This window comes from Oryzias latipes, chromosome 10 (assembly GCF_002234675.1).
Source record: "Oryzias latipes chromosome 10, ASM223467v1".
NCBI lineage: Eukaryota > Metazoa > Chordata > Actinopteri > Beloniformes > Adrianichthyidae > Oryzias > Oryzias latipes.
Genome location: NC_019868.2, coordinates 13,383,707 through 13,397,522, shown reverse-complemented (window position 1 = coordinate 13,397,522; position 13,816 = coordinate 13,383,707). Strand labels below are relative to the sequence as shown.

General features: G+C 38.1%; 1 protein-coding gene across 2 annotated transcripts in view; it reads right to left on the bottom strand.

Annotated features, from left to right (window-relative positions):
• Positions 1 to 13,214, bottom strand: part of LOC101161492 (protocadherin-11 X-linked) — a 116,136-nt gene extending 102,922 nt beyond the window's left edge. The window contains exons 1-2 of one of the 2 annotated variants that reach the window (XM_023959099.1): positions 12,445 to 13,214; positions 5,977 to 6,557 (exon numbers count right to left, since the gene is read on the bottom strand). In XM_023959099.1, coding sequence (XP_023814867.1) covers positions 5,977 to 6,516 — 540 coding nt within the window. In that variant the 5' untranslated portion in view covers positions 6,517 to 6,557; positions 12,445 to 13,214. The remainder of the gene's footprint in view (positions 1 to 5,976; positions 6,558 to 12,444) is intronic. The other variant, XM_011480064.3, reaches the window with a different exon arrangement.
• Between the last annotated feature and the right edge of the window lie 602 nt (positions 13,215 to 13,816).

Sequence of the window (13,816 nt, the reverse complement as noted above, 5' to 3'; positions counted from 1 at the left end):
GTATTAAAATCATTTGTTGTCTTCTTTTATGAAATCTGATGAATGTCAATAGGAATTTTTACACCTCAGGCAGCTGGTTATTGGCTTTACTCTGCTCAACTCAGCAGGGTCCTTGCAAATGAGCAAACATGGTAATGATCAGCTGGGTTTGTGATTTGTGTCTCACAAACATTTTAAAAACTCAACCCAGAGGAAAAGTGAATAAGGTATTAAATCTGTTTTAAACATAAGCCATCATTTCACAAACCACAGTCGAAGACACTGTATTTCAGGCATCTTTTTTTTTTTTTTTTTCATTATTAACACTGTTTAGTAATTTTTTCTGCCTTCACCAAGATTTTAGGTTTGGTTCATCTCTTGTTGAATAAAAAAACAAAAAAAAACACTTTTGATCATTTAAGCTAATTTTTAGGAGCTAAAAAAACAAAAAAAGTTTTAAAAAAATCACAATGACAACATGAATTTGCAGGAGCAATTTTTACATTTATTATTAAAAGTGGAGGAAAATAAACCTATTAAAAAGTATAATAGATGTGTTATACATAAAAAATGTGCAATTGTCAATAGTAAATAGTAAATAACTCTTTTCAAAAGAAGTTAATTTATACCAATAAATGGTATACATTCATAAATATGGAAAGGCAGGAAAGTGTAAAGTAGGAAAGAAATAGAGCAGCAGCAGAAAATAGAAGAAAAAGAGAGCACAGGGAGAAAATAAACAGAAGATCAAGCCCGCGAATGACCTGCATGCACATTATGAAACAAAGAAGCCCTTTGAAGCTCTTTCAGTCAGAAGCAGTTTCATGCTAAAACAGGAAAAAGCATCCTCTTTAAAGAGATAAGCTTCATGCTTCACATTATGTTGCAAAAGATTACCCCGTCTAGGCAGAGCTATCAAATGAGATTAAGATATGTACATTCTCATAATTCACGGCAGGGCCATTTCAACCAGCGAGCACAAGAGTTGGTAGTATATTTCAAAACGTAGAGCTGCCCTCGTGCCAACTCAGTGCTGTAGCCAACGCACGCAAACGTGCGGCTGCAGCATGTAAATTATTGTGTACTCTGAAAAATTGCTTGCAGAGGGAATGTTGTCGACACGTCAGTGATTGACAGAACTACTTAAAACAGCTCACACTGCAGCACTGATCCTTTCAGACCTTATTCTGTGATCCTCGTGGCAGGCTGAAATCATAGAGAGAAGCAAAAGTGGTGCAAAAAATATTGGGAAACTTCCATGTGACAAATCTTTCTGCAAAGTGGTTTCCCCATAACTTAAAGGCTCAAACCATCGTTTGGAGCTATACTGTTCTATAGGGTCTCTCAAGCCACAGTTGTTTGACTAGTTCGTAGATTCTATTCAGCGTCTGCATCCAAAATCCTGATGATAATAGTAGGATGTTGAGTTAGCATGTGTCAAAGGGAATGTTGCACAATGATTTATGAGCTAGCAGTTCTCTGCTTTTGTCTTGGTTTCAGACAATTTTACAACTGACAGCAGAACTCTCAGCGCATTTCAATAAGTTGAAGAGAGCTTTCTCTAAGGCTGTGCATTCTCCTGAATGCAAAATTAGTCTGGTGGATTGCGATAAGATCTAGGGCAGGCTAAGAAAAGGCCAAATACTAACATGAATCACTCACTGGATACCTTAAGGCTGAGAGAGAAGGACAAAGCTCTCTAAGTGGCTAAGTGTGCACATTAAACCTTACGTCAGTCTTCTGCCACACGTACAGTTGTACTGTACGTGCAATCCTTCCTGGACTGTGATGAGTTGTTTTTTTTGTTCCACATTAAAAGGCTCCGGGTCTCCAGCAGAGCTGCATATGTGGGGTGAATGCACTGCACAATTGAATGAGAGTTGGCTAATTTAAATAAAAATGATTTACTGAAACTGACAGAAGCAGGGGTTGCTGATGATGAGAGAAGGGCGTCTATGAAGCTCATCCTGCAAACAGTGCCTCAGATTATAGGTGGACGCATCATTCACTCAAGTTGATGACCTTTTTAAAACTCACAGCTGACTCAGATTAGACTGTGAATGCATCAGGAGGAATAGTCATGCTGAAGGCCATGAACAGGGCTAAATGGCTATTTATCACAAGGCATGGCACCTCTTTATTTTTTTAAACGGGACTTTGCTTTGTCCTGCCCTCACTCTTACATTTATCTTCCCCTTTTTGCTACTCAATATAATTAAAACAAAAGAAGAGGGATTTTTTTTTTTATCTCTTTTTGTGAACTTCAACAGTATGATAGCTTTTTAAAAAAGCAAACAAATTAAAATGTTGAGAATAGAGCCCAAGGATCAGACTACCCATAATTAATTTTGTTTTTGTAATTAAAAAAAAATTCAAAGTTGACTAAATTGTTAAAAATATGAACTGGCTCAGGTCTGTCATGATTTTCAGAGTTAAGACAGTAAAGTGTATTACTCAGTTATATCAAACACATATCTGTGTTATATCATATTTTATTTAAGTCCCACTCTATCATAACTTTGATCTGTTATAAAAGTGTTCCCAGTGGTCTTTTAATTATGATTATGCTGTTTTTAGGCTAAATTAAAAAAAACAACTGTCATTTTCTAGGACATAGTCTCTGCAGAGCAGAAGGAGTTCACCTGAAAGACTTGTGGGTGGGACTATTGGCGCGGAAGTAAGCCTCCGCTGATATCCCAGTAATCCCTTTGTTTATATTTTCTCCCGTTAGCCTACGACCCCTTACAACCCCAACCTAACATTAGCAGTGCAACACAAATGGTGAGCAATATCAGAGCTATCCAGCCGTACAGTTTTGAGTCAGATGGTACCTCAGACCTGGAAAATGAAGATGTACATGGGTCTATTTGTCTAAAAGTGGATGCATCAGAATGCAGCAGAGGAGTGAGACTTTGGCCCTCCCATTGCACTTGCTGTGTCATAAGAAGAGAGCTTTTTCTTTTTTTTTCATCTGCTCTTTTTTCATTCCAATTTGAATAAAGAAAAGGTGATTTGACACTTAAATTATTTTATACATGTCATAAGGCCCTGCAACAGACTGGCAACCTGTCCAGGGTGTCTTCTGCCTTTGCTTGCAAGTGGCCGGGATGACCTCCAGCAACCCCGAAAGGGATAAAATACATGAATGAATACATGTCATAAAAACTTGCTACAAGAACATGTTAAATACACCCAAACATGATTTTCACTGGAGTAGGTCTTTAAAGTCAATAAGGTAGTGAGCAAAACATTATTTTTCCAATATATTTTATATTGAAAAAGTACTCTTCAGATAACTTTTCAGACAAACTACAGTTAGCAAATTATCTTTCATAGCATAATCGTCAACCATTATGTGGATTTTTTCTTTTCAACATTGTGCAGGACAAGCAATGTGTTGTCTGTTTTAGTTTTGAAAAAGGATGAAGTTTTACAAAAAAAGAGCTCCTGGGTCTCTATTTGTCCAGTATGTTGATAACAGGGGTAGGTTCTGTGTGGAGTAACACACCACAGAGTATGGTTGACTGTGCAACACAATAGCGACAATTTTAGAACAACAAAAGAAAAGTGGACAAACTATCTTTCTGAGGGACCTTCTGAGACAAATCTCACAGGACCATGCAGAGACAGACCACGGGTGGCTTAGCAGCCAAGAGCTATTCTAGGAAATCCTTGCACAGTCCTTCCTCTCTAAACCCCTGGCTTTCTGGTGCACATCTGAAATAAACGATACAAAAAGCGGAAAGCGCCTCTGACTTCTTTAATAATTCTTATTTTGTTTTACTCAATTAAAACATGAGAAAGCTGAGATATGAGGAGATGTTTAATTTTAGGTACACATAATGAGAATAAGGGAATGAAGTATGCAAAACCATGAATGCTGTCAGAATTATTTTTTTTCAAATGATTATTGGACTGTTGCCTAGACATGGACAATTAAGAGATAAACAATGTAAAAAGGGCAAAGAAAATGATTCTCGATGATCATTATTATTAGAACATTGAATATTTTTTCTTTTTTTTTAAGACTGAAATACTAAAGATTTCAAGCTAGGGATTTCTTGGCAAGAAGAAATACTATTTATGCAAATAAATAAGTTAGGTATTTTTAAGGTGTGCTCTCCAAAACATCTACCTCTGCTCAGAAAATCCTCCTTAAATAACGCTGGATTTGTATTGTCCTTGTTTCATCTTTATTGCAAAAAGCAGAATGCGTTGTCTAGACTGTAAGAAGAAAAAACTCATAATATTAACTTGCAATTCTGAGTTTGAGGCTGACTCCATTAGCTAACCCATAGTATTGAATTGCAGTTTAATGGTGCATCAATTAGAGGGCAACCAAAATAAAACAATCCCGGAGTTGCATGAAGCATCTATTTGCATAATATAGTTCCTTCTATCTCTTTGCTTTGTTCTCTTACAGTAAACATTGTTGGAAAATGGACACTATAGTCTGTATTTTGAACCCACACTCTGAAAGTGCTGTAATTGTTGCAAATACTCTACTTCTTTTAGCTCTTTCTCTTGCAGAAATAATGGATATGTAGATATTAAGGCCTATACCCTGTATTAAGCTGTGCAACGCTTTATGAAAAAGTAGGTCATACTGTATCTTCATTGCAGAGCCTAATTTTTTTATGGATCAACAGAACTTCTCCACATTGCTTAATCACTCTGGGAGGTCTAAAGACAAAACTGATGCAAGGCACGAATTATAATACACTAAATCCTTAAACTAACAAACAGAAAAAAAGTGTGCTTACTAATTAAAATTAATAAATTAACCAGGACTGATGCAATCAGGTGGCACGCTGCAGGCAAAGCAGGGACAAAAATAATCAATAGCAGGTTGGCTTAATAACGTACTTTGACTTAAGACAGTCATCAATTGGTTTATTAAAAAATGCAATTAATTTTATGCTTAATATACTTTTTTGAGTCTACAAAAAGGCGCTGCTCTAATGGCATATGGTTGATGCGATAACTTGGCCCAGGGATTGTGGCGTGTCCCCAAAAGCCATTTAAAGTTATTTATGGTATCATTCTATTAAATTACTAGAACACAACAGTTACTCAAGTTCTTTGAGTCCAGGGTTTTTCATTAATTGAATAACAATCACATGCTAGTTATGAATATATTTCAAGATAATTTTTTGGTTTTTTTTTGCTTTGCTTAAAGACTCCTGAATACAAAACAAGATCATTTCAGGAGAAAGGTGGGACCCAACATCCTACTCCTCCAAACTGTACTAAGATGTTTTTGCAGTTTGCAGACTTTCAAGTTTTAAAATTACTGCCAAGAAAAGTTTTGCGGAGAGATACAGTTGATAAAAGTTTCATGTTAAGAAATCTAGCAGCACTGCATTCCAGCACATGGAGTCGTATTCCATCAATGAAAGATGGGTTGGATAGAGGCACGCCTTGGGTTTGATTTGCTGTACATGTGCCAGTTTCCATCACTGAACATAAAGCTCTCAAAGAACAGGACATCTGTCTCAGCAGAATTTTCAGAGGCACTGCCAAAAACATGACAGCAAAGCATGTTTTCCAACCAATTCATTACGAAGCAACAGCATACCTTTTGGAACCACTAAATTTAGCCTCATTTTAACATGGAAGTAGCTTATTGTGAACAGCTAATGAAACAAGTGAGCCCTATATCCCAGAGAGAATTTGTCCCACATGGGGCAGTAATTTTCACCTAAGCTAATATTTTAGCAAAATGTTTGATTTAAGTGTCACTGCAATGAAAAAAAATACATCTGTGGTGATTGTTTAAGAGCTTTAGTATGAAGGCTGATAAACTGTTGCTAAGTGAAAGTAATGACATCATTTTTTTTTTTTTTACAACTCACTGATTGGCACACATGGATACCCACATTTCTATTGTGGCACTTTGTAAGAATACAATTTTACAACAGGTAAAATGTATACAATTGTGTTTTTATGAATTTTGGTGGTGTGTGTAAAAAAAAAAAAGAGAAATTGTCCTCTTACCTTAACCAACTCATAATTTTGGATGCCATTGATCCCTACATCAGGGTCAAACGCCGAAGGTACCGGGTATCTGGTGTTGATGGCCGTGTTCTCCGGGATGGAGATATTTATTACAGTTGACTGAAAAAGTGGAGCGTTGTCATTCACATCCTCAATCAGGAACCGGATCTTGACCAATCGAAAGATCTCGTCAGGTAATACCGCCACCTCAATCTCATAATAGCAGCGTTTCTCAGTGAAGACTCCTGAGCACAGCTTCTCCCGGTCAATTCTGTGGTTGGTGGTAAAGATCTCTCCTGTGTTGGCCTCCACTCTCACCAAAGGCACGTCACCTGTTTTATACACCGGCTTGAACTGTAAGGGAGAGGACAGCCTGATGCTAGGATCTAGGTTGAGATCCAGATCCTTGAGCAGATTCCCAATGCGAACGTTCTCTGGCTGCTCTTCCTTCACTATGTAGTCCCTCTCCTGGGCCTTGCATAGTATTAACACACAGGTGAGAAGGACCACCAGTGGAAATGTTTGACTTGCTAAGTCCATACTCGAGATTTGATGAGTGCTTCACTTCTGCTGCAGCAATTCTGCCAAAGTACAGAGAAAAACAAAAGAAAAAGAAAATAAAACATAAATGTAAATATGGTACAACACACACAATTCAAGACAGTTTGTAATACATTTCTAGTTTTTTGTTTAGAAACTAACCTCTTCTAAATTAGTCATAGATGTATTATTAGTTGACACATTCCTTGAATTCATCTCTACATTATTAAGAGCAGTGTTTTTCAACATTTTTTGAGCCACGGCACACTTTAACCTTGACAAAAATCCAGCGGCAAACCAGCATCCAAAAATGTAAAAGAGAAACTCATAGTCTGTATTGATCTACAGCCCCTCCGCAATCTCACATGCATTTTCGTGATAATTATGGCAGAAAAAGCTGGAAGTTGCCGCTGTTTTTTTTCTATAAAAGATGTAATATAAGTTAAGTTAGAAGATTTAAAAGCTGTTTGATGTGTGTTCGTTGAGGTTTCATGACGTTTAACAAGGAAAACTCGTTGCAGCGCAGATACACCATCACTTAAATCCAATGCATCCTGGGAGATAGTGTGAATACTGCCGCAAAAGGGCAGACAGAGTCGCGTCTCTTAACTTCATTGTTTTGTTCACTTGTTCCACAGTCTGATACCGGATTCTGTGGAAAGCAACACCGCTAAAGACGAGCTTTAGCTGGTATTATTGTTAAAACTGAGAGACTTTATGAGCAGAATCAGAACAAGGAAGTGAGGACTTTAACCACTTCTGATTGGTCAGACTGATGACGTGTGATTAGCCCTCCAAGAATGATTGGTGGAGACAGTTAAAGGGGCGGGACTTTTCAGAAAACAGCTAAATCGCGGTACCGTCATTCTTATCAAAATGTCTTTAATAGAATCAAGTAAACACAAAGGAAAAAGTATTTTATGATCTTTCATATTCCTAACTACTCAGTGTTTTATCAGGGCCTGTTTGGATGAACACAGAGCTGATATCCTGGAGATGGAAAATGTTTTTAGATCAATTAATGAGGGTAATTTCCCACGGCACACCTGACCATCTCCCACAGCACACTGGTGTGCTTTACTTGAAAAACACTGATTTAGAGAATGTTACTCGGAACATCTCCAGTAAATAAATAAATAAATAAACACAATCAAAGTATCCAACTTGATTCAAGTCTGGGGGAAAAAAAAGTGCTGTAGTGTCTTCTTAAAGTGCACTAAACATCCAGATTGCAGCTAATTTGGAGGAAGCAGAACGGTGCCTGAAGCTGTGATGCTTTCGTGCAACAACACACACACACACACACACAAATTCACCGTTGTAATGCTTGACAGCAGCTATTAATGGAGACCCTCGTTTGCTCTGAATATAGACAATTGAGCTCTCAAATGTTTCAAGAACGGCCGCGTGTGTGAACCAGCAGAGTAAGATAAGAGTCCTGTTTACACTGATGGCAGTAGAAGAAGCAATGTGAAACTTTTCTTTTTTTTTAATGTAGAAGTAGAGGTTATCAAATTATTATAGTTTTTTGTTTTTGTAATAAAAATTCCTATGAACAGATCACTCTTAAATATGTTTAGTTGTGCACCATTCTTCCTCCCTACCTTCACACTACCTTCAGCAATACAAGTTCTAGCAGCCACTTGCAATGAAAAGTCCATGAGTGCATAGATGTGTGTTCCATGTTTAAAACTCTCAAATTCACGCATCACTATGCAAGTTTTTAAGTTAGGTTTCAGGCTCTACCAACAAAACATGCAGCCATTGAACGCGCTTTGAAAGTTAAACCAGTTGAACTTTGACCAATCAGGGACTAATTAGAATGCCAACCATTTTAAAATTGACCATGCAGGAGGAATTAATAATTGTGGTTTGTGCCCGGGAGGAATTATATGACATCAAGTCTTGCATCTATCAAAAAAAAAAAGCCGGGAGCAACATTTGTGAGTTTTGCTTCAACATTTCCCATCAAACCTCTTCCAACTGTAGATAGTAGATATGTACTAATAAAGAGTAGAAAAAGAAGAAAAATCCCCTCCCTGCATGTCTATCCAGTGTGAAAACAAATTAGCTTTTAAGAACCCACATCACATGCCCAATGCCTCTGTTGCTTAAGGCTGAAAAATTAGGGATTTTTAAATGCTAACACTTATTAAAGGGCAAGAACCTAAACGGACAAAACCAAAGTAGGTTGCTGGCAAATGAGGAGGAAGGCATACTTCCTTGCATGTAGGTGATAGAATAAAATATTGACTTCTTTCCATCACTTAATTAGGAGACTACTGGAGAGTTAGCTTGTTTGGTCTACTAAGTGACATTTTGACATATTTGTTCATTTAACCTATTAACAGTTTAACAGATTAAGGAAGTGATTCTCATCAGCAGCCAAAGGTCAGCGCATGTTTGGCCACACAGGTTTTAATGAGGCCTAAAAACTTCAAATCTAATGCAATTATATAAAAGTACATTTTGCAAAATACCTTATTTAACATTTCAGGGTAAAGCCATTACAGCACACATTGTACCCCCTCCCCCTTATCTTAATGATACCGGCTGCCTCTGTAGCTCTCTGCACAATATTTTCATCGGCAAAGGCTTCAGTCGTTTTCCCGCCGTGTGTTTAGGTCCACCAACTCTCTTGAGTGTTTATTAACTAAATATGACTTTCTTGAAGATATTGCTTTGAATTCATCAGGCAGCTGACTTAAAAGCAAACATCAGTTTCCTTCAAAGACTGGCAAAATGTGTCTGGAAAGTCTTCACACGACGCTTTAAAGCTGGCACTGTATCATGCACACATACCTGCAGTAACAAGGGATCACAAGCAGCTCTCTGAGAATCATAATTTTCTTTTTTTTATGTGTGAAATTAAAACAAGTCAAACAGTAACTTCAAATGTGTGACTCCCTAAACTGCACAACAGGGGTCCCCTAAATTAGCAAGGCACCAAAGTTCATAGCAAGTGAGCTTGCCGACAAATGGGAATTGATTAAAATTAAGGATTTTATTACAGTGGTTCAGAATCTGCAACAACTGCAAGACACTGGTGCAACACGTGCAAGGAGACTGCACATATCTCACAAAGCAGCCGCATGAGACTCATTACAGAACAGTTGGACAAAAAAGAGGCATTGATCACTGCAGTGGTTTTCATTCTTCACACACAGGGCACAGTGTTGTGCAGCAATCCTGTCAAAAGCACTATGAGAGATATGCTATTAGGTTACGGCAACACACTTCATGAAATGTTCATCTATCGGACGGCGGGCAGGAATTTTTTTGACCCGTGATCACCAGAATGTTCAGAGCTGAGCTCAGACGATGTAGAAGTCCATGATCCATAGAATACAAATAATAATCCCGATGCCTGTCCTTTGGATTAACAGAAAATGATTTCCTAAAGAATTAAGGAGTGCTTATCTAATGAATTTATGCAGACTCCAAATACACACAAAGATAAAAGTATCTTGAAGGTTGGAAAAAAATTCGAAGGAAGATAATTTAACTCATGTTAATTTAAAGACACCATATTTCTAACATTTCATATTGAAATTAGGACCTAAAAGAAAGCCTAATGCTTCCATAAGCAAGGCACATCTGATTAGCCCCTGTTATTACCTTGATGCAGGTTATTTTCCCTGCTCCATATGATTTCCCAGCATTTGCTTTTCTTTTCATTTGTCAAAACTCTTTGCAAACCTGTCCATGAGGGATAAACTAAGTGAGTGAAGGAACTGTGCTGCAGGGGAAAAAGTAACAACGGGGAGATTCTAGGTGTCAGTTAGAGTGTCTCCTGTGCTTACATTTCATTATACTCCTGAAATGCTTCCTGAAATACTATTTTGAGCCCCAGACAGCAGGTTGAATCCAGCAGGCAAACTCAAACCTTCCTCTTGAGAGGTAGAGTGAAGGGGAGCTGACCAGCCCCTCGATCACAGCGTGATAGACGGGTCTTCCTGTTGTTTGCATCCAATGAAAGTAGCAGTGGAGAAGAGATATACAGCCACTGTCACTAACAGCCTTCACCCCCTAAAAATGCTCTTTTTTGGAAAATTTCAGTAGGTTACTCCGAGTCTGAGACAAAATAAGCTTTGATAAATCAGCTGTCAAGCACTGCTTTTGTGAAAACTGTCTCTGTATTCAAGGAGGTTTGAAGGGAAAGAAAAAGTTCTTAGTCCTGGTTTTTGTTTTTTGGTTGAAAACAAAATTGCAGTTGAGCATAGATGGATTTGGTAAATTTCAAACAATTACCTAAAGCTAAATCTATTCTGTATAGAGGAAAATGAAGTGTCCAACAATAAGGTTGAAATCAGGACAAAAGCAAACCTGAACTGTATGACAGAGTAATAGAGTTTAGGTAAAAGTCAGACTGCACAGAATTTGGTGAGCTCTGAGTCTCTGATAAACTTGAATCCTAAATAGTTGCACGATTACCACGATTAAATGATCACTGGCCAATCCTTTATTTACATTAGCTGGCTGGCAAGCTAATTTTCAACATCATAATCCTTTTCCTCAAGAGGGCAGCCCACACATGCAAATGTGTATGTATACATAAATATATGGAGTTCAACTTTATCCCACTTGGCCTCCTGGCTTGCTAAATTACTGATTTGTATACATATAAATTAATGTTTGCTTTAAAACCAAGAGCTAAACTTTTGTTAGATCTATCACGGACCCATTTGACATTTTTTTTTAATGTCATATGAAAATGCTATCGGTATTTTGGGGAATTTGGGAAATCAAGATGATGACAGTTTAAATAGACACATATCAGGCTTTTTTTTATTTCTTATTAATTGGTTTGGTGAATATGGACAAAGCGGCTCCGAGACGATATCAGACCGCAGATGTAAAACATAGCAGCAAAACAAGCACCAGAAAGGTCACAATTTATTTAAAAGACAGTTTGGGAATATTTCAACTCATTGACAATGTTAGTTACCAATATCCAGATTCCCATAACACACATGCGCACACACACACACACATATATATAGCGTGTAAAAAATGTGTATTTTTACAGTCAATGGAGTGATGAAAATGCATTTAAACGGTATAAAAGAGAATAAAGTATTAAAACTATTTTACGCCTTTCATATACATTTTCAACATTCCATCAACTGTGAAAATACGTGTTTATCTAAATTCGAATACAAGTTTGTTTTAAATTTCAAATGCTTTGTTTTTAAAACTGTACTTAAAAAACACTGTAAAATCAAATCAACAGATATCATAAAGAAGTTGAAACAACCAACTGTGGCTGTTAAATCTTTGAACAGCTAAGATTTGACCTGGCTGTTGGAGCACATAACAGCACAATGCAAATCCTGCTTGTTAAGTGTTATTTGTCCCAGAGTGGCTTGATGATCAGAATAGACAGAAAAGCCCCTGAGGTCTGTGACAGGTGAACTGGAGATGCTGGAGCGCGCTGTTGCTGCGCATTGACGCACGGAGCCTAGCGGTCGCGGTGCTACAATCCGGACACATAAGTCCCTGCAGTTGGATGGTTTTAAACAGAGTGCCGGTCTAAATCGTGATTTATGATAAATTATACTAAGTAAAGCCTGAAGTAGAGTTATCCAAAGCAATAATCCACACTTTTGCCGAGAAAAAAGTCGCATGATTGTGGCGGCACAAGTGCATGTTGTGGTGTGAGCAGCTCCAGCCAGGAATTCTCACGAACACTGAAATGACACAGTACCGCCACAAAACGAAGGATCTAACTTCAGTGTTGCCCATTTTTTGGTTTTGTTTTAGGTGCACAAAACCGGTTCCGGCAGTGCGCATCCGCGATCATGTTGACATGTTCAGGCTGCAGAAAATGCGCTCCGGACATAAACCAGTTATGTTAAACGGTCAGAAAATAATGGATTGTAATCATTGGAACACTTAAGTATTCTGAGGAGAAAAGGAAACACTCACCTTTAATACTCGGTAGAAAAAGGATTGGAGGGAGGGAAAAAAGTCAACGGTGAATACCGTGGCGAAAACGCATCGCCGGAGCGGAAAAAAAGAGTGCCATGAATTAGTCTGAAGTGAGAAAACGTGCAGACAGGGTCCTCATCAGAATGAAAATAATAAAAACCAATAAAAAAATGTTATCCACTCTAAAAACTTGTCCATGCGCTAAAACAAAAAAGGTGGTCCCGGCGTGCAAGACGCAAAATGGCAAGCGGAGCGATCAACTTAGTTAGGAGAAGATGCTGTAATTCCTCTTCGGCTGTCTTCAGCTCGCAATCCCACAGGCGGAGATACGCTGTGATCCAAGGCTGTTTCAAAGAAACTTTGTATCCCTAGCCTTAATGTGATTTTGGAATTTCACCAGCTCAGAATGAGAGTCGGGCTCGCTTTAATTGCCCTTTGTGCTGAGAGCCTAACTTCAATCCAAGAGGGTAAAAAAAAAAAAGGATAAGAAAAAAAAAAGAATAAGGAAAGACTTCTAATGAACAACTGACACCTTAAACCAAATTTATTCAAGAACCACTTCTTTAACGGACGTAAGGTAGCGCACGCTGCCAAAAAAGAAAAGAAAATAACTCTTAAATGAGGGGTGCAAAGAGTGCATCGTTCCCCCAGTGGAGTTGGATCAAAGTGTGCCTCAGTGCAGCATCACTTACAGGAGCCGGGATAGGCGGTTCACCGTATCTCTCTGCTAAGCTGTGGATGTCTCAGTAGTATTGTATGAACTCAGTTCCTCAATGCTGCCCACCTCTCTCCCTCTCGCTGACATCACGGAGGAGGGAGGAGTCACGCGCAGATTTAAGAGCCTCGGTGCTCTTAAAGCCGCACTGCGTTGGAGAGATGCGTGCGCCAAAGTGAGCTGCTGCTGCTGGAAGATGGGATGAAAAGCACAAACGTCTGTGCTGAGCTCAGAAACTCATCTCAATGCAAGTGGCAAGTGGGGGGCACTGTTCCCTTTTAAACCACACCGTTTTTTGTTATTTCTTACTTTTCAATTGATTTGTTATCAAAAAATATAATTATTGTTCTATAAAATTGTTTATCAAAAAAAAAAAGTCTACTGTGTTGTATATGTTATTTTTTTCTATATAGCCAGACCCTAAAATTATATTCATTCAAACCATCATTGTGATTGAAATTAGGCAAACAAACAAATTAGAAACATAACCATAAAAATACCTTTAATAATAACTACTTTATGCACACAAGATAATACATTGTTCGCACAAAATACCAAGACATGCGCTCAAAATGCTAATTAAATGCTAATTTGTGGCCACAAAATAGCAAATTGTGTGGACAGAATACTAATATGTGCGCACAAAATGCTAAT